This window comes from Genypterus blacodes, unplaced genomic scaffold, assembly GCF_046128005.1.
Source record: "Genypterus blacodes isolate CSIRO-AG114 ecotype Tasmania unplaced genomic scaffold, CSIRO-AGI_Gbla_v1 ptg000040l_1, whole genome shotgun sequence".
Taxonomy (NCBI): Eukaryota; Metazoa; Chordata; class Actinopteri; order Ophidiiformes; family Ophidiidae; genus Genypterus; species Genypterus blacodes.
Window position 1 is genome coordinate 1,599,459 of NW_027466853.1, and position 26,618 is coordinate 1,626,076.

Genomic DNA, 26,618 nt, shown 5'->3' on the forward strand with positions numbered 1-26,618 from the left:
ATATGTTTTGTTATGACTCTGTGCAAACTTATTGGTTTACCTGTGGTGTCTTCAAGGCGAGAGTCACCTGATCTGATTCACTGATGAGCTTTATAAGCTTTATAAGCGTAGTCACTTTTGTGCTTTAGTTGTGCTGTCCGTGACCGGTCACGTTAAACGTATTGGGCACAACTGCAATAGTGAAATGAATGTGTAGCAGAATCGCCATATGAAATGTAATGGAATTTAAGGTAGATTCAAATGATATTGAATGATGGAAAGAAAACTGAGCGTCAAGGGTAATGTGGCAGGTTTACCACTGATCTGGATCCAGTAGCTTTGGTAAGAGCTTAGTTGGGAATTCCTGTGGCAGGATTCCAGAGCTGCTGGAAGTTTAAGATCTAAGAAGGTTTTAAGGTCTTGTAATTCAGGAGTTACAATTAAATTATTCAAAGTACTATGAAAAATAATTTCAACGGTCAAACTAAACTTGTTACTAAGTGCAAACAAATTATTATTTTTTTCTCTCTCTCCTCTTTACCACAGCCTATGATGCAATTTGTAGTAGCCTTCATTGCTGTTTGACATCATCCTGTAAAAACTGTATTTACCCTATGAGATCATCTCATTAACATCACTGATGCCATCCTGGACTCTGCGCCCACACTACGTATGAAGTTCAACAACAACTATAGTAATAAAAATACAACCGTCCTTCTCTCTCTGCATCTCTCTCTCTCCTTTGCCCCTCTTTCTGTGTAAAAGATGATCTCCAAAATATCCCTTAATTGTGCGCAAAGTCATGTAAAATGTTTGCTTCAGTAAAAACAAAAACAAAAATAGTAAAAAAAAAGTGTCACAAGATGTCAAAGAAGTACTACTTCAGTACAACTAACTGAAATAGAACTGGAAAAGAAGACTGAACTAAGAAAGAACTAAAACCAAGAAAGAACATGAACTGAAATACTGACCCCAGTGTACTGTGTAATTTACTGAGGCTGATTTATAAAACATAGAACTTTTGTCCAAAAACATGGATATAATTATTTTTACAGTCTGAGTGATATTTAAATAGTATTTGCCCCTCATCTGTTGGTGATTAACACATTTTCAATGATAAAATATCTTTTGATCTATTGTTGCACAATAGCCTCTCCATCAGGTGTCATCCTGAGATCACAGGCCTCCCTCCTGTGCACTAGGACTCCAAACCTTTGTTCCACCATATTGACAGTTTCTGTATTCTACTCTTATGTGGGCTCTTAAGTAGAGCATTTCCCTTCACATTTTAATATGTGCTATTGGCTTTAACAGCAGAGGAAACTGCAATTCAGTTTGAGTATGTAGCACCTCAATAATACACTGATTTTCATTTGCTTTTATCTTTGACACCCCTTACAACAATGTGTCACCGCTGCATTGTTTAATACGACAAAGCTATTTGAATAAGTGTCAGTAATCGTAGCACTGATTTAGTGTATTGCTATTCAGTCTGTGTGCATTTTTATGCATGAACCACATCATCATTAGAATTCTGCACAATTAATGAAGACAGGCTAAGATCGGTGTGACATTTACAAAGTAACATTATGAGTGTCCTCTTTGACTAATGAGTTATTCCATTGCCAATTTAGGACAGTATTAAGTAACCGATGGTTTGCTGTATTGGGTGCTCAAATTTGTGGTGATTGCATATGGCAAACCTTAAATGCAGCGACTGCCATTTTTGACTTCTTGTGTCAAAAATGGCGGTGTGGTGAATGAACAAGATTTTTAATTCAACTCCGCAGCTGTACATCGATTTTACATCTCATTTGTTAACATCTCTCTCTCTCTCTCTCTCTCGTCTCCCCCCCCCCCCCCCTCAAGTTTGGAAAAGTGGCTGTATGTTGCATATTTCACAGAAGTTGGTGAAGAACAAAAAAGAGCAACAATGTGAATAAGATGTGGCCTTGCATTCATCAGGTGACTAGAAAATATTCCTGTGTGGCTCCTTGCATTGTAAGGCTGGACACAAGTTAAGTAATGTTACAGGTTGTGTTAACTCACACTACACATTTGAACTGCAAGTTCTGTGCGGATAAAGCCTAACAGTTTCTATGCTTGCACTGTACTATATGATTATCAAGCCACAATGCAGGTGCTCACACTGAATGTTTGTGCTGAGCCTCTGAACACTTTTGTCCATTCTACTATAAAGCATCAGCCTACTGGTTTGTACAACTCCTTTAGTAACACTTTGAAAACAACAGTTTTCATACTGACTGACACACACATGCTCCCAACCTCTTTTTGATTGTTGGGGATGTTATTGGCAGTTGCTGCTGAATTATGTAGAAATCTGACAGTGGAACTGCTCACACTGACAATCAGTGGAACAAAATTTCTGACAGGAAATCCATCTGATCACTTTTTGGCTACAGATGAGCAAAGCAGAAATAGCGTACTGGAGCACAGTTTTGTCATTATGTGTAAGCAGCATAATATATAAATGCTTGCTTCCATCTTAGCTATTGCAACTCAATCAGCTGGTGATATTGGTCTAAAACTCTGCCTGTTAGCTTATTTTGAAGTTTACCAATCCCATAGTGATAAAATTGTAATTATTACAATGTGCACATGTCATGTGATGTTATGTTGCGTTTTATCACCCTTGATTTCAGTCAACATTTTTGATCTTGGTGCTGTTTTTTAAGCCTTGCAAGTTGAAACACACTATGACATATTTAACAGTGTTTTTAGTATAAAAAGTAACAAGCTCTTCCATCCACTCTGGTTTTAGAGACTTGGAAGTCAGTTGGACCATAAAGATTAAGTAAAGACAATGTGAGCTTTCCTGATGATGGCCTATTGACTGAACTGTCAGTTCCCCTGTGAATGTCTCTTGACGAGATGTGTTCTGTGTAAAGGCCTATTGACAAGAAAATGTTTGAATAAAGGAAGTTGTGCATTTAATGGTCAAATCAAAAGTTGTTGATGGAAAAAGGGAAAAGAGAAAACTAATTTGTGTTGAATACTTCTTAGTAAAAGATGCTCATCATAAATATATGATGTGACCCTTTTTATTTCTGCTTTGATGAGTTTCTTTTCTCTTATTTCCTTTGGGAAAATGTTATACCAGATGCACACTTCATCTGTTGTTAATCGTGCCATTTGGAGGCTTGAGGTGTCAGATCCTCATACAGTCACAGTGAAAAAGCCCATGTGCTTATCTCACACACGGCAGGAATTCACATATAGACACACATGTTCCTTTGCAAGAAACAAGACTTGGATGAAGGAAGTTGTCTCTGTGCTTGTGATTACAAATGTAAGCCACCATCTGCATGCCTGTCTTCAGGCAGAAACTCAAATCTTAGAGTTAATAGATTTCCCCCTCCCCTGTAATAGTGGAAATGCACACTGCAAAAACAGTCTAAGTGGATTAATGGCTGGCACCCTCTGAGTGTCATTGTCTTTGCTTGTGACATTTACAGTACTTCTGGCCTTACCACACCAGAGGACACAATGTTGTTGGTTTGGAGGATAGTGCCACCAACTGACTGTGGGCCACACTGCAGCCAGCAGTTCACACTGTACAGTACAGTTCATCTGTATCACAGGGAGGTTAACAAGAGCACCATGAGTGGAAGATGGAAGCTCCTGGAGCAGAAATAATGGTATAAGGAAATTAAAGAATTAATCTGCAAAAAGTCATCAATTCTGCATTTCAGTTCATATCAATCACAGCAATCAACTACAATAAACACTACCCAATGACGATAATGCTATTTGGCAGTATGTCAGCAGCAGACACAACATTTCAAATCATCCAACATCCCAACATTGTGCCACTCTCATCTGTCAGTCTTGAGTTTTCCCACAGCGGCAATTTCTTATTTTCTTCAGTGTCCCCTGGACTTTGATTGCACACAATGTGTTTGTTAAACCGTAACTGGCAATAAATGAGGCTGTTCCACAGTATGTTTTACTTATACCCATACTTGTCTCAATCACCCTGAACCCACTGCAGACAATGACATGTTTGCAACACAAATGCAGAAAAGTGTGTCTAACTCGGTAAAGACAATTTATTATATCCAGCGGAAAAATGCAAAGGGGTTTCCTACAAGCGATGAAGAGTCTTACTGGACCTCTTACAAATTGACAGTTTTCAATCACAGGGCAGTGCCACAATGATCCAGTCATCTGAACGCTGTTGGTGAATGTTCAAATGCCCAATGTTAGATAAGTGGATGAAATAACGAAAAACAAACCATTATATCCCCCATATAGTTATTTCAAGGCATGTAAAACACTGTGAAAGGATTTTGTAATCTGGCTGTTTCATAGAGTAACACAAACACACTTAAAGACTGTACTGGCTCTCTTTATAGCTATTTACTGTAGTGATACACGGCAGCAAACAGTCCAAGTTCCCACATTCAGTAATTTACTTGACTACCAAAATGTGCATTTGATTTTTTTTATTCATGGGAAAGAAACAGTACTTTTAAAATCAGAAACATTTACAGGATGTGTCCTCATCTGAAAGGCTTCTTCAATTCTGCCAGATGGGTGGAGATTCCCAGGATTTGACCTCTGTGGAGGCTAAAGTCAGGTTCATTGATTTTATATATAATTTATATACATAATGTGGGTCGTTTATACTCCTGTTTGGTTGTTGTAATGATCGTCATTAGAGTGATTGGAGTCACCTGTGGCCAGGTGCGGATTATGTGGCCAGGTGCGGATTATGACGACAGTCGTTGGGGTTCTCCTTTCTGCTATAACGATGCTCATTAGAGGCTTTCCCCCTTTTTTCAAACCATCTGTCTTCCCTGTCCAGTATGTGCACAGGATGTTTATTGTCCACAAAGGAGTGTCCCTTGTCCTTCAAGTGTAGGTGGACTGCTGAGTCTTGTCCTGAGAGGTGGCCCTCCTGTGTTGGGCCATCCATTTGTTAACGTTTTTTTCCGTTTGTTCTGGTCTATGCACTCCTCACTGCATTGGACTGCATACACCAGGTTGTTCTTCTTGTGCTTGGGTGTGGGGTCTTTTGTGTGGACCAATTTCTTTCTTGGAGTATTGCTGAGTTTGGAAGTTCCATGGATATGGTCAGTCATAATCCCTGACTATGACTCCACAGAGGTTAAATCCTGAGAATCCCCACCAGTCTGCCAGAACTGCCTTAAGGGTTGAGACGTGTAACGTCTTCAAGCCTTTACCAGCAAGTCCAGTTGCCTAAGATTTACTTTCCTTTGATACCATGACCTAGATGTCTGAGAACCTTCACAGACAACGTTTTGAATGATGACTTGTCATTTCAAGTTATTTTACCCTTCAAGATTTGTATTGCTTGTTTTCAGTAAATCATATATGTGAAAGCCACTGTGAAAGAAAATATCAACATTTTAACAGTTTACTTTTTCACCCAGAGAGCCAATGGACATTAAATCTGATGACTTGTAAGGTTTTTATTCTAATATTTTATTTTTTAATTGGTATCACATATCACAATATTGAAGTCGATATGAGTCACTGAAGTTGATACAGAGTCAAAATCCTGGTATTGTGACAAGCTGAGTCCTTACATCGTCAAAACTAGCTGATATAGCATTCCAGAAAAGCTTGCATTGGGGGTGGCAGTGAATTTATGATCTTATTTCATGCCAGATTTTCACAAAAGGAGCTCAAGACATGGACTCAAATAAAGGTGGAAACTGAAGATGAAGAAAAGGGAAGATAGGAACAGTTTTTATTTAAACCAAGGTCAAAATCACAAACAAAAATGATCTTAATGATAGTTGAGGAAATAAAATACCAGTCCAGAGATAATCAAATTAAGTAGCTAAACAAGTAAAGCAAACAAGCTTACTTTCAAAAACCTGGAAGTCAGCCTGTTCAAGTCCAAAGCGGAACACAGATGAATTCCAAAGCACAAATTGAAACACACGCATCAGAATAAACAGAGAAATCTATGGCTATATACAATAATGTGGTGTAAGGTGTAACAGTGACTGAGACAGTGGGATCTCAGTCTGCCTCCTCTTTTGGCTCTGCTATCATTCATAAAGTTATCTGAGTGGAAGATCTTTCCAGTCATGAATGGGGTGCTGTCACTGGAATGTGAGCAGTGACAGTCCAAGCATAAAAGCTATGTGTTATTGAATGACTGAATTATGATCTTCCATGGATCAAGAAGGAAAGTTGGGCCTTAACAGTGAGACGGCCTGACGACTGAGATCGCAATACAGACAGCATTCAGATAGCCAGGATGCATGTCAACGCAAGATATACATGTCTTGTGATCAGATCAATGCATACATTTATGCGACCCTCGTGTAAAATTGCAATTTCTTAGATGAATGTAAAAAGTACTCCTGACATGTGTGGTTAAAGAGATCACACAAAAATGTAAACAGAAGTGATTTGCACTTTAACTATGCACTTCAGGACAGTACTTCATCAATGCACTTGGTTACTGGAGTCGAAATGGCAGAGCAATCTTTCCCCCACTCAGATCATGACTGTGCGGCTGAACCTTTCCACCTCTTCCCCCTTCTCTCATTATATAACATCGCTCTCAAACCAAACCCTCGTAATGCTCCACTCTCACTATCATGTGTACTGTATATGTTGGAAAATGCAAATTTAAATGTGAGATGGATTTCAAAGGTGTGTGTGTGTGTGTGTGTGTGTGTGTGTGCGTGTGGGTGTGCGCGTGCGTGTTTATATGGCTATAATTTTACAATTTTGCTGATAGAGAAATGCTCCTTCCCTGATGCACTCATTAAAGGTCTCTCTGAATACGCACTGTGCTGAATCTCTAAAAGGAAAATGTTAAGTGTACATTTTAAACAGGTGCCCCATGCCTTCAGTGCTTTGGCTTTATACTGATAGATGGTGCAGTAACTATATGAGTTTGGGAGACTTCTTCACTTTTACATCGCCTTGTCTTTTGTGGCACCTCCCTCAGGACAAGGCCGTCTCGGTTATTCTGTCTGATGCCATAACAGCAGGACACATGGCTCATGGAGTTAACAATACAGGTATTAAGATAGGTGGATTGCAATTTGACTTTTACAAAGGACTGCTGCACATGGAAGGCAAACAAATCTGTAAATCTGCTTACACCAAAATGGTGTACACATTCTGTGGTCAAATTTTCCTAAAGTTTTTCTTCCTCTACAAGAATGGGAAGAACATTCCAGTAATCTCCCTTTTCGTTTGGGAGTAAATTCTTTTTTGGAGAAAGTGCTTACACTAGGTCTATTTCAGGCTTAGCTAAACCTTATTTAAATAGATTACCATTGATTGTGTGGGATGGATGCTACAAACTCTACACAGAAAGGACCAGGGTTTGAATGCTGTTTCTGCACATGCTGTTCTGAAAAGAAAAGAAAAAAATGACTAACAATAACAGGACTCGATTATCTCAACCTTTGAGACATTTTATGAATGTATCCAAATCTGGGCCCCATTGCAACTACTGATAGTCTATGATGGAATTAATATGTTTGTTCCATTGGAATGGTAGATTAATGTTTCAAAATAAGAATAAATGTGCAAAATCTACAACTCAAAAGGAACATACATTCTGAATCCAATTCCCTATGCTTGTGCAGGCCTCATCACTATAAGGCCCACTGTAGGCCTGGGGAAGGTGTAGACACCAGAGATTCACACGTTCCCAACCTCCAATGCAGTGCTCAGGACAAATCAGGGCAATTGTTTTGTTGAGGCACATGACAAAGCCAGGGGATTAAAAGCTGTCTCTGCAGTTGTGCGCAGCTGCCCCAGGTCTGCACCCCAGATATTTTGGATTTATTGCAAATATAGAAAACAGCATAGTGAGTTTTAGGTTTGAGTCATTTTAAATGTCAAGTTACACTGGATTCATAAGATAGGAGCCACACTGTCATGGTTACTTGTTGAAGTATGCCATTTCAGACAGAGTAAGCAGGACTGGATAAAGAAAGCTATGGAATGTGAAGAAACAATATGACATGTAAGATTAGCTATCATTGTGAATACTGATTTATGAAGATGGGAAAACTCATTACTGTCTAGTAAAAGATATCGATGCATAAAATGGAGTGCAGACATGACAGACAAATCATTTGTAAACGCTGATGGAGAGAGACGCATAGATGCATAGATGTATAGTTGCTGTCAAACTGTTTGTTACAAGTGGGTGTAGACATGGCACTAATAGCTGCTGTGAATCAGAAACATATCAAGTATATGATTCACAGCATATATATTGAATTTGGATTAGTCATGGGAAAGTCATGGATCTCATCATTTTCAGTACGTGTGTAACACCACAGTAGCTGTAAAAGGGTAAGAGTTAGATTCCTGTAACAGATGCATGTCAGACTAGTTTTTGTTTTACAAAAAACAGTGTATGTACCAACTCCACTTTGGTGGTGTAATACATTTCAGGGGCCATGTTGAGCAGCTTTCTCCTTCCTTTAAGCACTGTAGCCATGATGAAGTCAGTGAACACAGCCAGAGAACATCCCCACACATCTACCACATACTCCCCCTTTCCATCCTTCACACTTCCCCCTGCAACCTGCCGATCTCCTTCACCAGGGCCAGGCAGACCTCCAAGGAATACCAAACACCAAGCACACAGGAGAAACACACAACAGAGGTGACTGATTGAAATTCACAGTGTGAGCATTTCCAATCTTTAGCATGCTGTTTCTGGCAGTCTACGTATTGAGCTTGTTGTGGGAAAAGAGTGGGACTACCAGATGTATCACTGTGCAGCGATACTGCAGAGGTCTTCTCAAGGGTCCTCGGTGGTGGGCGAGCTCTGATCGTTTGGTAACAGCAGTGGTGGGCACGGTATCAGCTGACTCATGGATCTCATCAGCCTTCAAGCTTCTTAGACTGTATTTTTTAGAGGATGGTCTGCAGTCATGATTTTAACTCTACTGCTTTTCAGCAGTAGACTTAAGACTCAGCTTTATAACTAAGTCATGAGCTAAATACCTTTATTAATAGATAAAAGTATTTTCATTCATATTTGTAGTATAAGTTAAATGTATAAGTTATAGTTAAAGTTTTAACACTTATCATAGTTGTCTTTCCCCAATTGAGACTGTATGTGTGATTTGTGACCTTCTCCCCTTTTCAATCAATATGTGAAGAAACAAGCAGCTAGGTTGTCTGTGAATGTACTCAGTCATCCAGGTCATGGTATCCAAGGAAAGTTGTTTTTCAGGCAACTGGACTTTGTACAAAAAACTTGAGAGGCGAAACGTAAACGGCTAGGTTCTCATATCTTTGACTGTGAGATTATCTGTTGGAGTTTGTCTCTGAGAACCCAGCTAGTTACAATGGTAATAGCCAGGCAATTGAATACAAGGACACAATGTACTTTGTAAATTAATCATAAATTAAGGGTACATTTTACAGAAAATGCTAATGTAACGGCAGCATTTTAATGTAAATTTAACAGTGAACCCCTGCTGCGATTCACTGTAATGTAATATTTAAAAATGTTGTACTATGATAAATGCATTGCATTGTTTTTTTTCATGGTTAAATTTTGGCAACTACAGCTGTCAGTATTTTCCTGTATGTTTGTTTTAACAGTAAAACCTTTATTTTTGGTAAGAAAATGTACTACTGTCTTAAGTTAAGTGACTCTTGACCACTTGTTGCTCCTGCATCTCTGATGGGTGAAAGGTTTTGAGGAAGAATTTAGCTATTTTACACTTTAGGGCTTTGGCTTTTCTCACAAAGAATTACAGTAACATGTTCCTTCTGGCCCCAAGGCCCTATGGTCTGTCTGCCTCCTGCTATTAGCTAGATCAATATTTGAGTATGCAGCGCTAGAGGTGTGTTGTGTGCGTTACTGTCTCCAGTATCTCTTAGGGTAAGCCTTAAGGATAGGAGGTAGTCTTAGCTGGAGGTAGAGGTGGCTAGGAGGTTGGGGGCTGTAATCTCTGGAACCTGAAGGCATAGATATTTAATAACAGTCTTGACCCAAACTTCCAGAGGACATGCTGGAAAGATACGAGTACCCCTACACCAGCAACCCTTCACCTGCTGTCAAAGCTTCCCTCTGAAACCACAGATGCACAGAGTAGCACAGGAAGTGCAGTGCAGTACACAGACAACTGTAAATGCTGATTCCAACACTGTTCTTGATAAATGGAAAACAATTGTGATCAGATCTATGTCATAGACAAGTGTAATTTCAATGTTTACAGTGGAGAAACATTCACGAGATAAAAACCATGAATGAGTTGCAAACCTTAAACAAAGCAAACCTTAACAAAATTACTTTCATTAGAGTTATGACTGTGCTGTATAGTGTGTATATGCAGCTAGAAGATGGATAACGACTGCCCATACAAAAAAAGTACTATAATTACAAAAAAGGTACTATGATACATATATATTATGTCAGCGTATTTTTACCATTCAGTGGGGCATTTATAACTGGTGAGTTTAGATTATCAGAATGACTGCTACTAATTCGGATCAGCTGTTGAGCTGCTTAGGGCACAGCTATGTGTCCAGTGTGTGGAATGCAATGGAACACCAGTGTCTTCACCTTGACTGAGGAGTTTAGTTTAACATTGCTCTAGTCTAGGTAGATCTAACAAAAAGGAAAAAAAACTGTCACTAACTTAAAGGAGAGAAGTACCAAGACCAAATGACCCTCATGTTCTTTTGAAAAAGTATCTCCATCTCTTCCTCTCTCTCTACAATCCCCTGCTCTCTCTCCCTCTCCAGACACTCCATACAGCAGCAAACCAACAAAGTCATCACCAGCACAAGCCAACTCATCAAACAGCTCTCTGATATAATCGGTGGTTCCTCACGGGTATTTCAAGCTTTCCTTCCTCCTTCTATGAGCAATTATTTTTGAAACATAGAGCCAACATTTGAGGTAATTAAAGGTGATCTCCATTTTTTATTCTCACAGCAAGACCGTCTTCGCCTAACCAGGCTTAAGACTGAGCTTTCAGAGTCTGTCCAGAGATATGGGGATCTGCAAAAGGTATTCTTATAGACAAAGGGAATCATAAAAAATCACTGGTCTTTTGTCCCAAAACGTCATTGAGGAAGAAATAACTATGAATGATGTATCCTGTCTCTTTGCAGAAAATTGCAGAGCGTTCAAGAGCTTTGCTTCCTCCAGCACAGAAAGACCAGAAGAAGGTGAGCTGCTAGGGACAATCAGACATTTCTGCCACTGTCATTTGTAAAGGAAGATGAGATTGCACCCTCAAGAAGGCTTCTTTGATGGTCCATGATGGGACCCATCATCCATCACCCATAAGATGCTTCACACCATAAAACCATCTATAGAGTCTGTAGAAACACAAAGCAGTTTGACTTCGGCTCCTCTTGAGGAAGGTTAAACCACGACACCATTGGCTAACTGAAAAGGAAATCATTCTTAAAAAATGAAAAATAATAAAAATAGAGGGCAAATTACATAACTGTGGTTAATCTAAACAGTTCACTAGTCACCATAGTCACAGTAACTGTGCATGCATACGAGGTTGAAGTATTTGCACTTCATATACTTCAATCGACATGTTGTGGCTCCAGATTTCCGTTGTTTACTGTATGTCTTTATTTCTACCATACATTCTTTCTTTCATTCTGTCACAGTTTGCAGAACAGAGGACCCAAGCGCAGATTCACAGAAAACACAAGTATTTATAAACACAGGCAGGCGTAAGTTCAAGGGCTGGAGAGGGGAGACGAGGTCAGGTACAGGCGTGGGTCGATGCACATGGGCGGGAGACAGAAGACGTGATCGGGTTCAGGCAGAGGGCTGAGGGAGATACTGCCACGGAGGGCACGAGAAACCAGGAATCGGGTACAGGAACAGTAACATAGTAACGATCGGACAAGGAACACGGGTATATATACACCAGACAGGGGAGGAGACAAAGAGACACAGATGAATCACATTAGGGACGACAGCTAATCACACTGATGGAAAGCACATGAGGGTAGGATGTAAAGATGCCAGAACATAGACAAGACAGAGTTTCAAAATAAAACCAGAAGTGCACCAGAGACAGACTGTGACACATTTATCATTTGTTTCTTTCCTTCCTCAGCTGAATTTACAATATTATATTTAATAAATTAATGCTCTAAGACATTTGTGATAACAGCTGATTTAACATAGCTAACATGTAGCAGTATCAACAAATGTGGTATTTTAACCATTACTTAAGTGAAGGATTTGGACAAAGCCACCACTGCTAATTCGTGAGGATGTTGAAGAAGAACAGTTTCAATACAAATGGATGATTGATAAACGAGCTTCTCTAGATTTAAAGCATCAAATCATGTTTTTTCAGCAGCAGTAACAGTACTCAGAACAAACGATGTGCATTGTCTGGTAAAGTGGATGTGATGATAGCAAACGATGAGAAGCATTTGTAAGATTAAGTAAGATATGATATACATATGCATTTGACAGATCAATGCAAATGTTGTTGTTTTCCACCCACGTTCCAGGTCATACCATTAGGATGATGGCACTGAGAGCAAGAAAGTCAACTGTGTGAAACTTTTAAAACAGCTGAACTTGTACAAAGAGCATGTAAGGTGTCAGAATTACATTCTTGAGAGTCTTCATCATCTGTATGATGTACTAATGTATTCCACCACTTTGCAGTGGGTATGTAGGTGGAGCAGTGAGCACAGTGATGTAGAGTTTGCTGGGGAGTGGTGAGTCAGTTTGTGGCCAGTCGACAGAGCCGTGTGAGTCAGCCTGGGTTTTTCTAACCCACATGGGCCGTCTACTATGAAATATCTGTACAGCCAGACACAGAAAGATGGAACAAATTAGCAATGCAAAAACCTAACTAAGCCTCACTGATTGCTTCATATATAACAAATATGTAACAAACACAGCTTCATGTAGCCACTGACTGTATAATGTTATAATTAAACACACCTCTGCCAAGGCTAAATTATGACTTTTGTGCATTTAGCAATCTAACTACGTTGTATTCTTTAAACAGAAATGCTATGGTTGACTCTGGTTTTGAACACAAGACCTTCTGACTGTGAGGTCAGAGAAATGAGGAGAGACATAGCAGGTACTTTATGAAATGTTTATGAAAAACTTGACCTGGACTAAATTGCATCAATTGATGATGAAATATGTCCTATTTGCAAATAGTAACAGATAATTTTAGCAAATTCCTAGATCTACCAATGCTGGCATCAACAGTTATTGTAGCCTTCCCATGACCAATGAACCACCCTTCTACCAGGGTTCATCCAAAAACTGATTGGGAATTCTGCTTACCACAAACAAACTGACAAAAACAAAAGCATAACTTAGATGAGCTCCAGCCAAACTTTATGTTACTGTTAAGGGTATAAAATCCACATTCTTTATTACTTGTGTACCCAAAAATAACATTGTAGCAGGGCAGACAAAAGTCACAAAAAATAAAATGAAATAGAATCAAACAAATAATGGCTAGGGATAAAAAATATTATTTATACTGTTATTAAAAGTAGAATTTGATCAAATGGGATAAAACTCTGAAAGATGTATGAAAAAAAATATTCTTATCTACCAAAGGGGGGCCCTGCAGAAAAAGTTTGGGAACCACTGCTTTAATCTTTAATTCAATGTGTGTGTGTGTGTGTGTGTGTGTGTGTGTGTGTGTGTGTGTGTGTGTGTGTGTGTGTATGTGTGTGTGTGTGCGTGCGTGCGCTTCTTCAGAGTCCCCAGTCTCATTTGGCTGAGCAGAGTGAGGAGGGTCCACTGTTTGGAGAGGTCCTGGGCTTGGAGGGAGGAGCTCAGGCTTTCTTGTCTGAGATCTCAGAGGAGGATGTGGAGGTTCTGCGCCAGAGGGAGGAGGCCCTGCTGCAGATTGAAGTGAGTGATGATTTTCCCATCAAAACTCCTTCATACCTTTTGTCAACAATAATAAATGACAGTGACCATATAGACAAAACCACACAGCTGTGCATTCTGTTTTCTAAACTTAGCCAATGGGAGTAGAGTAGCACAACAGAAGAGATTTGGAGCCATGCAAGGCTGCCTTGAATGCTGTTGATGATGAATCAGGATGTAATTTCAGTTCATGCTCTTTGTGGTGTAAGTAAGGGGTCTTCAGATTGTCTGTGCTCAGGTCAACATACTGTATGTCTCAAATAGATTGGAAGCACTTGCACTTTCAGATTATGAATGTTAATATATTATGATGGTTCATATTTATTCTTATGAGCTGTGCAAGGCTGGCAATTACTGTTGGAGTATTTGAATCAAAAAAATGTTTGTCTAATCATTTGATAGACAGATTGAAAAATGCAGTGCCTTACATATTTGCTCCAGAATACAACACATTTAATGGTCGAATACTCCTTTGGGAAGAAAAAAACCAAGAGCTGCTTTAAGCATTAAATCATACTATGTATACTATCACATGATATGTTGTTGACAAATGTATCATAAAATCTGAGATCAAATATATCACAGGATCCAAACATTTGAGAATATCTGATTAATAATCTGATTCTCTGAAAGGGCCAGATATACTTTAACCTCACTAGACAGGAAACACAAACTGTACATTCATACAAGTAAGTCTGGTCTACGGCCTCATAAACAAAAAATAAAAAGCTGCGGTTGTAATACTTCAGTCAGGCATCAAGGATCCAAACATCAGAGTTTAATAAAGAGCTCCCCAAAAAGGAGAAATGAAAAACTTAAAAAAGAATACCAACATATTCCCAGGAGCCTACACATGCAAGGATACTAACTAGAAACTCAGATAGGCTCTGTCGTCTCCCACCCCCAAAAGCACATTAGCATTTTGTCACAGTACCTCCATGCTGCTGCAGGACATTGAATGCTACCCGATTACTAAGCTGCTTATGTAGACTTGTTTGTTGCTTTACCTGGTAAAATGTGTAAGGAATCATAATGTCTCCGGACTAACTTTTTTTAAATAACTGTGGAAAAAGACTTAATTCTGTTAAATGTAAAATACTGTAAAATGATTTCTGTCCAGAATATTGTAGGAGTAGTAAGGGCGAGTGTCAGTTGAGATGGGCATGACCTCTTGCTAACCACAATAAATCCTGCAACAAAAGGGCTGTTGATGTTTGTTATTATGAGCAACAATCCCTAGTGGCAGTCTTTATTGAACACGCCTGCTTGTGTAACATCTAGTGATCGAAACTTTTGAAGATGTATAGTAAAACTTTATCAGCCGTCTGAAAGCCATATGGCTTTATCAAAGTGGATAGAGGCCTGACACATGGTGCTGCAGTCTGCTTTTAAAATCACAAGCTGGAACGTGGCAGTCCAGCTTGGGCTGAAGTTTGCTAACCAGCGATTTGAAGACTAATGATAATGTTTTAGGAGCACTTTGCAGCATAATGAAGATGTATCTCTCTGTCCAGTCAGAGCTGTCTGAACTTCATCAGCGTTCCAAATCAGCTAATCCGACCATGGGAGCCATGCTGAATAGGAGTAAAAAAGGAAAGAGCATCAATCTCTCCCTGCAGAGTGACAAAGAGTGAAAGAGCCCCTGCACAAATGACAGCTTCATTTCAGCAACACGGCTGAGATGGGCGAGTTGGATGATTGGTGTTCAGACAGGGTTGTCTAGCCTGTGCTTTAGTCATAGCAGCATAGATAAATGTCAAAGTCAGCACTCAGGCAGGTGCTGAGGGGCTTGACGTTTTTCCTTTGGGGAGAGTGATAGTATCTGACAATGTGCTTTTTCACCTCCATATCCCCCTTCTTGCTTCCATCCTTGCCATCTAAACAGACCCTCTCATCCCTCCATTCCACTAAATCAGCACTGTTTGCTCTGAGTGCCAACATGCATCCCTTTTTTCTTCACTGTGTGCCTCCCCAAAGACCCAAAGACTCTAGTCTTTCTAGAGTTATTTTTTACCAGCGTTTCCCCTCGATCTAGTCAGAGACAGTATGGTGGCTAAACACACCAACATTTACAGTGTAAATGTTCTGTTACAACACAGCATCATGTTTGAAAACTATGCTCAGGGATGTTGAGTTATTTTGATAGTGTGTTGTGCTATATCCTGTGCTGATGGCTTGGATCTTGTTCTTTACATTAAGCTGACGCGAAGGACCTGTCTTACTCTCTGCAGTAGTTGACTTTTGCTGTCTTTCTTGCTTCCTCATTATAGTCCCCCTGTGACTTTGGACTCCCTGGGTATTTGTAGCTGTCTTGTATGTCTGCTGTGCGACTTCCTGGTTGTTCAACCCCCTCAGTCCTGATTATCTTCCCTCTCCTTACTATTATTCTCCAGTTCAAAGGACACGCCAATATCCTGACTGTTAGGGCTGCTTAATTTGTTCAGAAAATAAAATTACGATTATTTCAATTGCGCGATTGTGATTTCAACTGCACTTATTTTCTCCTAGTAGGTTTGGTTTTTGTACAGTGGCCCTTGTCCCACTTAAAAGGTTCTGCGCTAAAAACATATTTAAAAAATATATAGTTTATGCAAGTAATAATTATGTCACCTGTGTTCAAACTTTATGGCATGCATCAATAATTAATAAGCTAAAGGAATAGGTGAAAATGTAAAATGTCAGCAGAGAAAAGAGGAAAATATTCCAACATGGATTTAATTGACGATTGTCTAACATCAACTGAACAAACTTTACTGTAGTGTGTTTGTGTCACACACTCAGGGAACTCTTGAAATTGGGTCGCTGACGTTGTCCATTCATCCATTTGTATATTTATTAATTCATTATTTCGTGGAAACTGCTCACAGGATAAAAACTCATAATGCTTTCATCAAAAGCACGTTAGTAAATAGGAATTAAATGAGAACTTCTCTTTTATGCCTCGTCTTGGCTGCTGTTGGTCTTTGTAAACTAGGCAGCAGAATTTTAGAGTAGTCTAATAAATGACTTAATTGAAAGAAAATGTATTTTGAGGATACAGGGAGCTCTGACAGCTGTTTGGTTACTGAAGCGTACTGAACTTCCCCTGGCACTGCCAATGCTTGGCAAGCAAGCCCTGGAGAACAGTCATTCAACTGCAGAACAAGTTTTCGAATTGATCAGTTAGGCAGCCAGTGAGAGGACTGCACATGCTTTTCTTCCTTGATGTCGTAATTTAACAGGTCACTGCTGTCCTTAGCATTCAGAGAAAATGAAGCAAAGCCAAATAGAGAGGAGGTTGTTGTCTAGTTTTGGTCACATGCATTGTGGGAAATGTAGCATTTTGATGCAAATTCTGCCCACAAAGCAACCGATTCCAAATTATTTACCAATTCATTTTATATTTGTATAGCCTGATTGAAATAATGTGCTTGGGCTGTTCCTGTAAAAGTGAACAGGCTTAAACAGTTTAAATGCTTGCCTTGTTTTTTCTTAAGCTTGTGATTTGAATTTGTGGCGCTTGTGTGATGTTCAATTTGGAATTTGTCTGGCAAGAGTTTACTGAAAAAATGTGTTGCTGCACGTATTTATCATGTTACCTAGAATTTTTTTTTTGTGCTCAATCAGATGAATTTCCTCTGGCAATAAAACCAGCAGGCATGACAAGCACAAATGTTAAGGCTTAGTGTTTGCTGTGCTCCCAAAGAACTATGCAAATATTCTGCACCCAAAACTGTTAAATTCATAAATAATTCAATGTGTCCAGCAAGTAGCAGTGCATCAATACTAACACATGAGTGTAAGTAACATCTTGGAGATATATTAACTGAGGCTAAGTTATAAAGAGTTAGTTGTAGATACAGACTTCAAGGCTTGGCTAGGCTAGGCTAGACTTTGCTTGGAGGCCAAGCCACTTTGTCCAAAAAAAGCTTCTCAGAATAGTAATTCTGTACCTGAATACCAATGTAGCAAACAGTTATTCAAACACTGAAATTCCAGGGTGCTTCCCAGCTGCAATGGTAGGTCACAGTGCACTGGCTGTCAGTAATTGTATTCTATGGGTACACAGAGGTTACACAGCCACTCCACACTTACCTACCTATCATGTGCGTGCTTTGCTACAGGCCTTCAGGAGCAGTCAGGTACAGCTCTGAGCTCCCCTGGGACAAGTAATTCAATTTCTTAATGTTTTGTCCTTGAGTGTCATTATAATACTCCACATGTTCTGACAACAGTCAGAATATCAGTATCCAGGCTGTGCAGCACATTCTGCCCCCCCCCCCCCCCCCCCTTTAGACAGTCACCTCACTTTATACACTTTGGCACAGGAGATCATTTCATCGAAAAATGAATTCATAAAAAAAGCTCAGGGCATAACAGAGGACAACTTTCAAGGACAATCTGAATACAACACCTGGCCCACTAGAAAGAGAGAAAAAAATCTTGCAGGGAAACATGTTTGCCCTACCAATGAATAGTATAGGGAGTTTACCCTTGAGTGAAGGCAGGTATTGTGGTAAACACCACAAGACAAATAGTTCCAACAGACAAACAATGAGAAATGTACACCCTTAGCAGAAACAATCCTGGAGAAAGTGGTTTATTAGCAAAAACATTTGTTACTAGCCATAGCAATCAAGACCATATTGATTTTCTTCTCTTTACACACTGAAGCAAATAGTATGATGTCTTATCACATATAGCTTTCTGTCTCTCTCAAGATAATGAGAATGTCATTGTGGTGTGATACATAAATGCTGATATTCAAAACCAAATCTGATTATCCACTGAGGTTCAGTAACACAACCTTCAGGTTCCTGCTAATGAGTATCTGCATGGTATATTTTCTCTTACAGTTTGTCATTACGCCTAAGGACACCCAACACTGTAGTACTTTTCTAATGTACAACTTCCATGAAAATCATTCCATGTAATCATAAGTCAGGATGCTTGAGAACTACTTGGTTAAGAGCAATACTAAAGTACATATAAATCTATATTTACTTTTGAATACCTAGTTGGAAAGCAGCACTCAGATCTCAGCTTGGAAACACGATTAGCTATAATTTCCAAGCATAGTAAAAAGTTTGGTTAAAGATGTAGATTAAATTAGATATAATTATCCAATAACTTGTGCTAGAAGAAAGTCATGTTCAATTACTTTTTTTCTCACTGACTGACAATCGCTGCTCAAGTCAAGTTGCTATCGGATGCTTATAGAAAACATTTAAAATTAGACTGCTCAAAAGATGTTTTCAAAATTGAACAATGTGCAAAACTTTAAAGTCAGTTAAACTGCCTAGCTTATTGACAAACAAGACAAAAAATTGGAAACCTTGTCACTGCTCTATATAGTCATACATTCATTCAACTAAGGGGTTTTGAGTCATTTTGCTATGCATAGAGCCTGAAGGTGTTCAACATGTCGCCTCGCCTCATTTTCATATCGTGAAAGTGTGTGCTGTTGTCCCCATTTGCATGATTAATCACGTTGACATTTCAGAAACAAATACATGCATTATGTAACCTGTGTTTTGTATTTTTTTAAATGACGAGCTTGAATCTGGTATGAAACTGCCTTTATTGCTCTGCAGACAGAAGACATTGATTCTTACGTATTTCAAAACACTTTATAACACACTATATTAAACAAATCAAAGAGTAGCATGCTAACCATGCCACAAGCTAAACACACAATCCACACAAACTTCGGAATACTACACTACACAAAAAAAAATAAGCACTTGTATGTGTCGGGAACAACAACACAATTCGGTCCTCCTAAACACAGTAAATATCAATACAACGAAAATAAGATTTAATGACTTTAATGATAATTTATTGCAGACCGTATTCCTACCCAACTTACCTGCAGACAGAAGACATTGATTCTGCCGCAGGCTACCCACAATGCCACTGACCTGCCCTAACTTCCAAAATAAAAGCCCTCACCCATTTCCACAGGTTTTAAAAATATATATATATATATCAATATAACCTGACTATTTATTAACGTAACTGATTTACCTGTTACACATACATACATCCTCCCCTCCCTCTAATGGCATGGTTTTTTGCCAGCTTACACTGTTAGCATTCTAAAAAGGTATAAACACAAGCAACATTTACATGCACACAGTAGTCCAACTAAATTCTAAGACACAAGACCGAACCAACTAAATAAACATTGTTCATTTAAATTCCTGTTTACATGACGGATACTCAAGTAGATCCATTTGACTACTGTAGCACATGTTGGCAAAACAAAATCAGAATTCGGGCATTCATACATGGTAAATATACAGTAGCTGTAGTGAACCATAATGTTAGATGACCAAATTGTCTGAGCATCATCACCACTCTTTGGCCACAGTGATAAAGAAGCTAACTACATAAACTACACAATAACAGTCAGAACAGTGAATTTATTTGGCCTACTCCCTCTTAATTTGAAACCTGAGCTGTCTGTTTGCTGTTTTTAGCACTTTTAGCTGCGCTCCTCACTGCTCTTCAGGTCCTGCTAGCTGCTCTTTATTCGCATATTAGGCGGTGTTTGGACCTTGGGCAACTGCCGTGGATGCATCACAATTTTTCATCCATAAACCGTTTATTCAGAAAAGGGCAAAAATTTGTCTCTAACACTGAAGCCCATGATAGCATTAGTTTTGAGAGATACACTCCCCTCCCCCTGTTGTCACCAGCAGGCATGTGAGTATCTGTTTAACAGTGACGCTGCGTCCTGTTGTCCGATTACCGCAGTTCAGACAGACAGCATTTGAACAGTTTGTTTTTCACTTACAGTAAAAGTGAAGTAAAGCTCCATACCTTTAGATATAAGAGAATCAGGAAGGTTTGAATCGGCCTCAGCTTTGGCTCAAGTTAGCTCAGATGCGATAATCTAGTAGTCTGTCCCACAACAAAGTCTCATAAATTTCCAGGGGCTGACGCTGGCAAGCAGGCTGCCAGGGCTACCACTATAGAAGAGGACAGGAAAACAGTCTCAGTCCTGGCTTTTGCTCCCCTCTCCATCAGCCCGAGGAGCAAGGGGACAATGAGGCGAGAGTCTGTCTCTTAGGAGCACCAGTCCCCCAGTTCAAAGTCCAAGCCCCTGCTGCTGGGTTTCATATATCTGCTTTTGCATCATCCAGTCATTAAGCGAGTGAATATAGTTGTAGGAGAAAGGAAGTTAGTCTTCTGTTGTTGGGGAACCACCTCCGAATAGGTAAATTCGGAGGCGCATAGGGAGGCAGTAGCTCAGTGGGTAGAGCTTTCGCTTGGGAACCGGAGGGTCGCCGGTTCGAGACCCTGCCGAGGTGCCCCTGAGCAAGGCACCGAACCCTCAATTGCTCCCCCCTCTGCGAAGGGTGGTAATGTAATGTAACTCGCTTTGGATAAAAGCGTCTGCCAAATGATCGTAATGTAAATTAATTGACACATTTGGGAGGAAATTAATCAATCCCTATTCAATTAAGACAATATAATTAAATGTCACCATGACCTTTTGCTCTCTGCTTTAAAGAAATGTACACAGACAAACAGCTACTAATAAATGTTTATTACTAAATATTGAATACTAGCCATTGAATGAATGTGTAGCAGAGTCAACCCATGACATGTAATGGAATTTGAAGCAGATTAAAATTATGAATGAGCAATGGTGAGGGAGAATGATTCCTGCTTGAGAGAGCTCAGGGTAATGACGACAGATTTCAATGGATTTTTCACCACTGATCTGGGGTCCAGCAGAATTGGTTGATAGAGCTTAGTTGGCAGGATTCCTGAGCAGCAGACAGTTTGAGATCTCTGAAGTTCTTTTAGTAATTGCTGAATTACAAAAAAAGCTTCAGAGATTACAGGAACAATTACTAACAGTTACTATGATACTAAGTGCAAGTGGATCAATGGTAGGTTTCACAAAAATCTGTTACAATTGTAGACAGTTGTAGACACATCAGCGTTGGAGTATATCTTTGTGCATCATTTACTGAATAATTTGTGCTTTTCAAGATGGTTACATCCTTATTAAACAGTTGCCCAAACTTAGATTTAACACGTGAAAGAGGTAAAGAGTTAGCAGAGAGATTCATCAGGAATGTGATACAATTTACAATGTTGTCAGAGATACCCTATGGAGAAGAGCGATGGGGAAGAAGATGTGTAGAACAAAATGATAAGAAATTGAGAGAATATGATGACACAGGTGTTCTTAGTCCTTGAAATAATTTGGTGACACCCCTGTGTTCAATATTGTAGTCCCTCTCAAAAACGGAACTCAAAACATTTGGAATTCTGCTTATTCCTTAATGGGAAAATGTCTGCAAAGGTGTCATAATTCCATGTTTTGGCATGAATAAGGTGAATGGACGTTTGAATAGATTCTCGAGGCGATTTGGCGTTTTTATTATGTCACTTCTCCATTCGCTTTCCTAAGTTATTGAATATTTTTATTGAAGAAAGCATTTGACATGACAATGAGCATTTAGTTTTGGGGATTTTTTTCGGACACAGAGAGGGGGAGACAGAAAAAGGATCTAAATATTACTGAGACCAGGGAAATGTGATATTCATGAGGGCAAGATGCATAAGGAGATGAAATGGTGACCTAAGCTGGTGACTTATACAGTCAGGTTGTATAAGTGATAAGTAATTGTGTTCTCTACCAGTGTGAGAATAGTGAAGCCCAAATTGTCACACTTCTGTTAGATGGGCCCATGTGTGTAATACATACGTATATCTGATGCTGATTATTTGTTACATATGGGGGGAGAAAAGCAAAGACAGAGATAAAGAAGAGAACTAAAACCATGAAGAGAACCGTGTGAGAACTGTGTAATGTTCATTTTAATTAAGGTTTCATTTTCTACAAAGTCACCAAAACTAACTTCAATCCTGAAAAGGAGGAACAGGCCTGTGTAACATAATAACACAGACACATCATGAGGGAAACCCAATCCAATCCAAACCAAGACCGTTCTCACCCTTGCACCTTATCCCATTCAGACTAGAGCTTTTTCCGGTTATGTGTCTGAAAATTATTTGATTGATCCTCAGAGACTGCACAAACCCTCTGCTGGACAAGTTGTTGTTCTTCTCAGGTACACAATTCTTACTGGTACTCGTTCTTAATGGTACTTTAGAATAGATTATTTTCTCACGGATAACACTTTCGAATCATGTGTTTCTTCCTCTAACTACTGAAGTATTCTCATATCTGATCATGCACCATTACTATTAGATATCCAACTATCCACACACAAATCCTCCCCTTCCCTTTGAAGGTTTAACTCGTTATTACTTCCCTTTAGTATTCCACAAAGATGTAACATTGGGGGTTCCCTACATAGTCCATTTCATACCCTCCGCCAATGTCATGCTCAGGCAGGGCTCCAAACACTTAATCCACCGGTGTGCAGAGCTCCCCCCCAAACAGATGATGATCTTAGTCCCATTGATGGTGGCTGGTGAAGGTGGCAGGGGCATTACAAAGCCTTAATAGCATTACTTTAAACTACCATAGCCCTTACCCGATGGTAAAAGCCATCTAGGGTCTGGTTGGTGGCCAGCTGTACTTGCCAGTAGCCTGTTGGTAGGGCTGGTAGTAGTAGGCCATCGCTCCACTGGTGGCCATCTTCTGGGTCTTTTCCTTTGCTTTTCCTTTGCTGCTTGTCCTTTGGGGTAGGCGTTTTCAGTGGGACTGCAGACGAATTGGCTTTGCAGAGTACAGAGTGTACATAGTGTATGGCCTCGATGGTCTCAGCAGAAGGCAAGGCAGCAGCTGGCGGTGGTGGCACAAAGCTAGTTGTGGCAGCACAGAGCTAGATAGCAGCGCAGAGCTAGCTAGCAGCACAGGGCTGGAGGCAGTGGCTACACTGTCCATTTGTTGAAGCGGCACTGAGTGCCTGTATGTGGACTTGTTTTATTTCCCATTAACTTTGCCTTGTCTCTGGTGCCTTGTCTCTGGCTGGGTACCAGTTGTTCACACCCCTGTGCTTTGGCCACTACCACCCAGGAGTAAGCCGGGGCACTTTGGGGAGATTGTTGAGGCCGTATCCACGAGAGCTTGACAGGGGCAGCGTCAAACTGACATCAATACCGTCTCTATGAGCCACCATAACTTATTAGCTTTTGTTGAGGGGACTTGCAATTGTAGTAGCAGGTCCCTCACATAGCCACTCCTCTGTCGTTTCCCAGCAGCTGGCTGCTGAATTATTTCGGCATTGGTGCTGGGCAGAAGTCTGTTTGGAGGCACAGAGGTTGCTGTTGTCATTGGGGAAGATGTGTAGGGTGAGCTTGGCAGTTCTCCCCATCCTCCTCATCATCACGTAGCTCAGCATGTGGTTGTTAGGTGGATAGCACTATCTCAGCCTGTTTGGCCCTGCTGTAGACCATCTCGCAGGGTGTGAGGCATGGCGGGGTGGACATGCTGATGCAGCTGCTCCTCACAAGAAGGGTGGGGGTTGCCAGGCTGGAAGTACAGTCGGATGTTAGCAACCCAGGCTCTCTCCCTCACAGCGGGTACGGATGGCCAACTGCTCCAGGTCCTGTTCAGTGAAGTGCCGCTGAACCAGACCACCTTTCCAGTGCCATCTACAGGGTTGAAAGATCTTTCCGCTCTGTCGGGGTGAGGTTGAGATGGACCTGTATTGCTTTTCCATCCAGTGCCGGAACCAGGTGGTTCACCATTTCCTTGCTGCGCCAACCGCTGTGCCATGCCGTGCCACACTACCAGCTGGACTTGGGAGTAGTAGAGCTCAAGTTGTGTCACTTCACTGTATTTAGGCAGCTTGGCTCGCATTCTCAGTGGGGCTGCAGGGTAAGGCAGGCTGGGATGCTCACTGCTGGCAGTGGCCCCCAATTCACCTAGTTCCCGACCTGTTGTGCTAACTTTGTCCACCAGGGGGTGAGAATGACTTGGTGTGCTTAAACAATCAAGGGGTGCTACAATGCAGCTGATATGAAACACCAGAACACCAGAACTACTCCAGAGACGTTCCTGCCTATTTATAACACAAGAGCAACGAATCAACTTGTTGTTATCCATATGGATAACACATTTATGACTTATGGGGACAACTCCCATAGTCCTCTGCTGCGCAAATGCAGAAGTTGAAGGTTTGCGAAGGTTGCAAATTGTTCTGAATTCAGGGTTGGCTGGGAGCACAAGTGTAGTGAGCTGCTTAGTATTTGGATTTTCCAGTAGGCAGTGGGAACTGAAGGGACTGGAAATGACAGCGAATGATGAGTAATGTCCCTGTGGAAAGTGGATATCAGCGAACACCAAGCATGCTTGGGTGCCTGTGAGTCAGATCGGTGTGCTTCTCAATTGGTGCAGTTTATGTGGTCATGTTTATGTGGTTTGTATTACTGTGCCTTACTGTCTTGTGAAAATCATCTTCAGCTATTTATATGTATTTGATATTTAACATATAATTAATTTCCCATTTGACATTGTACAAACCTAGAGCAGACGCCGAGCGTAAAGGCACGCAGGTGTAAATGATGTTGCGAAAGATCAAGGATAAACATCCTCTTAATGCAAAACAATCATCTTAGTGTGGAGTGAAGGAGTCAGCCTCTGCCAGGGGGCTTTCATTCAAAATATATCAGCATTTCATATATTGAGAGTTTCATTCCATATCCTCATTAATCATTGTGAGTTATGTGTCATATTATTTGATATATCCCATATTAGTCATAATCTTGTAATTTGTAGAGAAATTTGAGGATTTAATGTAGGTTGTGTGTTTAACATTAGTTGGACATTATGAAGTCCCTCAAATAATGCGAGATCGAGTAACAATACTGTTTACTTCCATTGCTAATATGCAGTGCCTGCTGTACTTATGTTAGATCACAGTAGTTCTAGTTTAGTAACTAACAAAGGTGTCAGTTTACTTTGAAAGTGTACTTGCTGTCTTGTTCTGATTGTTGCATTCCCATTTGGCCACAGGACGCAAACTATGTGACAAATTACTGTAGAGTTTCAAGTAACCTCTCCAAATGAGCAGGATGTGAAAAGTCCTTAAATCTCCCTGACGCCTCTTCAGGAGGTCTGCTGTCTATCACTGCTTTTCACTTCTTGTAGCTGACTTGCATTCTTAATCCGCTCTTATTACAGAAGCCAAAGAAGCTGATATGGAGTTCTTGGCTGTGCCACACTTCCCTCTGCAGGCCATTTGTTTCATCACCACCGTGCAGTCTAAGACTGACATTCAGTATTAGCATGCATCCTGCTGGGCTCTCTATAAACTGACAATTTGCAATCTTTGATGAAACCCTTGTTGAGAGAATCATGCACTGTATGAAGTACTTCTCTTATTCTTCCTGCTTGCTTTCATATAATGGATTACAAATTGTCTTTACTGTACTGATGTGATAACATAACCTTGTACTGTAGGTACAGTCTTGTTTTTAGAGCAACATGTCATTTTTCAACAACATGTCAGAAGCATCAAATAAAATTATCATCTCACAAGGCATCTTTGAGAATGCAACAGATTGATGTTTGTTACACAGATGATTTTATAGTCAGGCAGTCTGTGTCTTTAGGCAACAAAAGGAATTGAGAAACCTACCGGAAGGCAGTCACTCCCCCTTTTTGTCGGCTCTCGATCAAACAATCTGCAGGATGCAAGGCTTTGGTCTTGCAGTCTCTCCCAAGTGTCCATATTTACCCGTATCAGACATATTCTGTATAACTCCACAAGCCTGAGGCAAGCAGCGCCAGTGACTGAGGTGCCAATCAAAAGCTACAAGCAGGCTTGTGTTT

At 40.3% G+C, this 26,618-nt stretch overlaps 1 protein-coding gene across 1 annotated transcript in view; it reads left to right on the top strand.

The window, feature by feature from the left end:
- The window catches only part of tsnare1 (T-SNARE Domain Containing 1), a 131,004-nt gene that overhangs the window by 50,823 nt on the left and 53,563 nt on the right, over positions 1–26,618 (top strand). The window contains exons 5-8 of the mRNA XM_076148512.1: positions 10,720–10,810; positions 10,913–10,987; positions 11,092–11,148; positions 13,697–13,852. Of these exons, the coding sequence (XP_076004627.1) occupies positions 10,720–10,810; positions 10,913–10,987; positions 11,092–11,148; positions 13,697–13,852 (379 nt within the window). The remainder of the gene's footprint in view (positions 1–10,719; positions 10,811–10,912; positions 10,988–11,091; positions 11,149–13,696; positions 13,853–26,618) is intronic.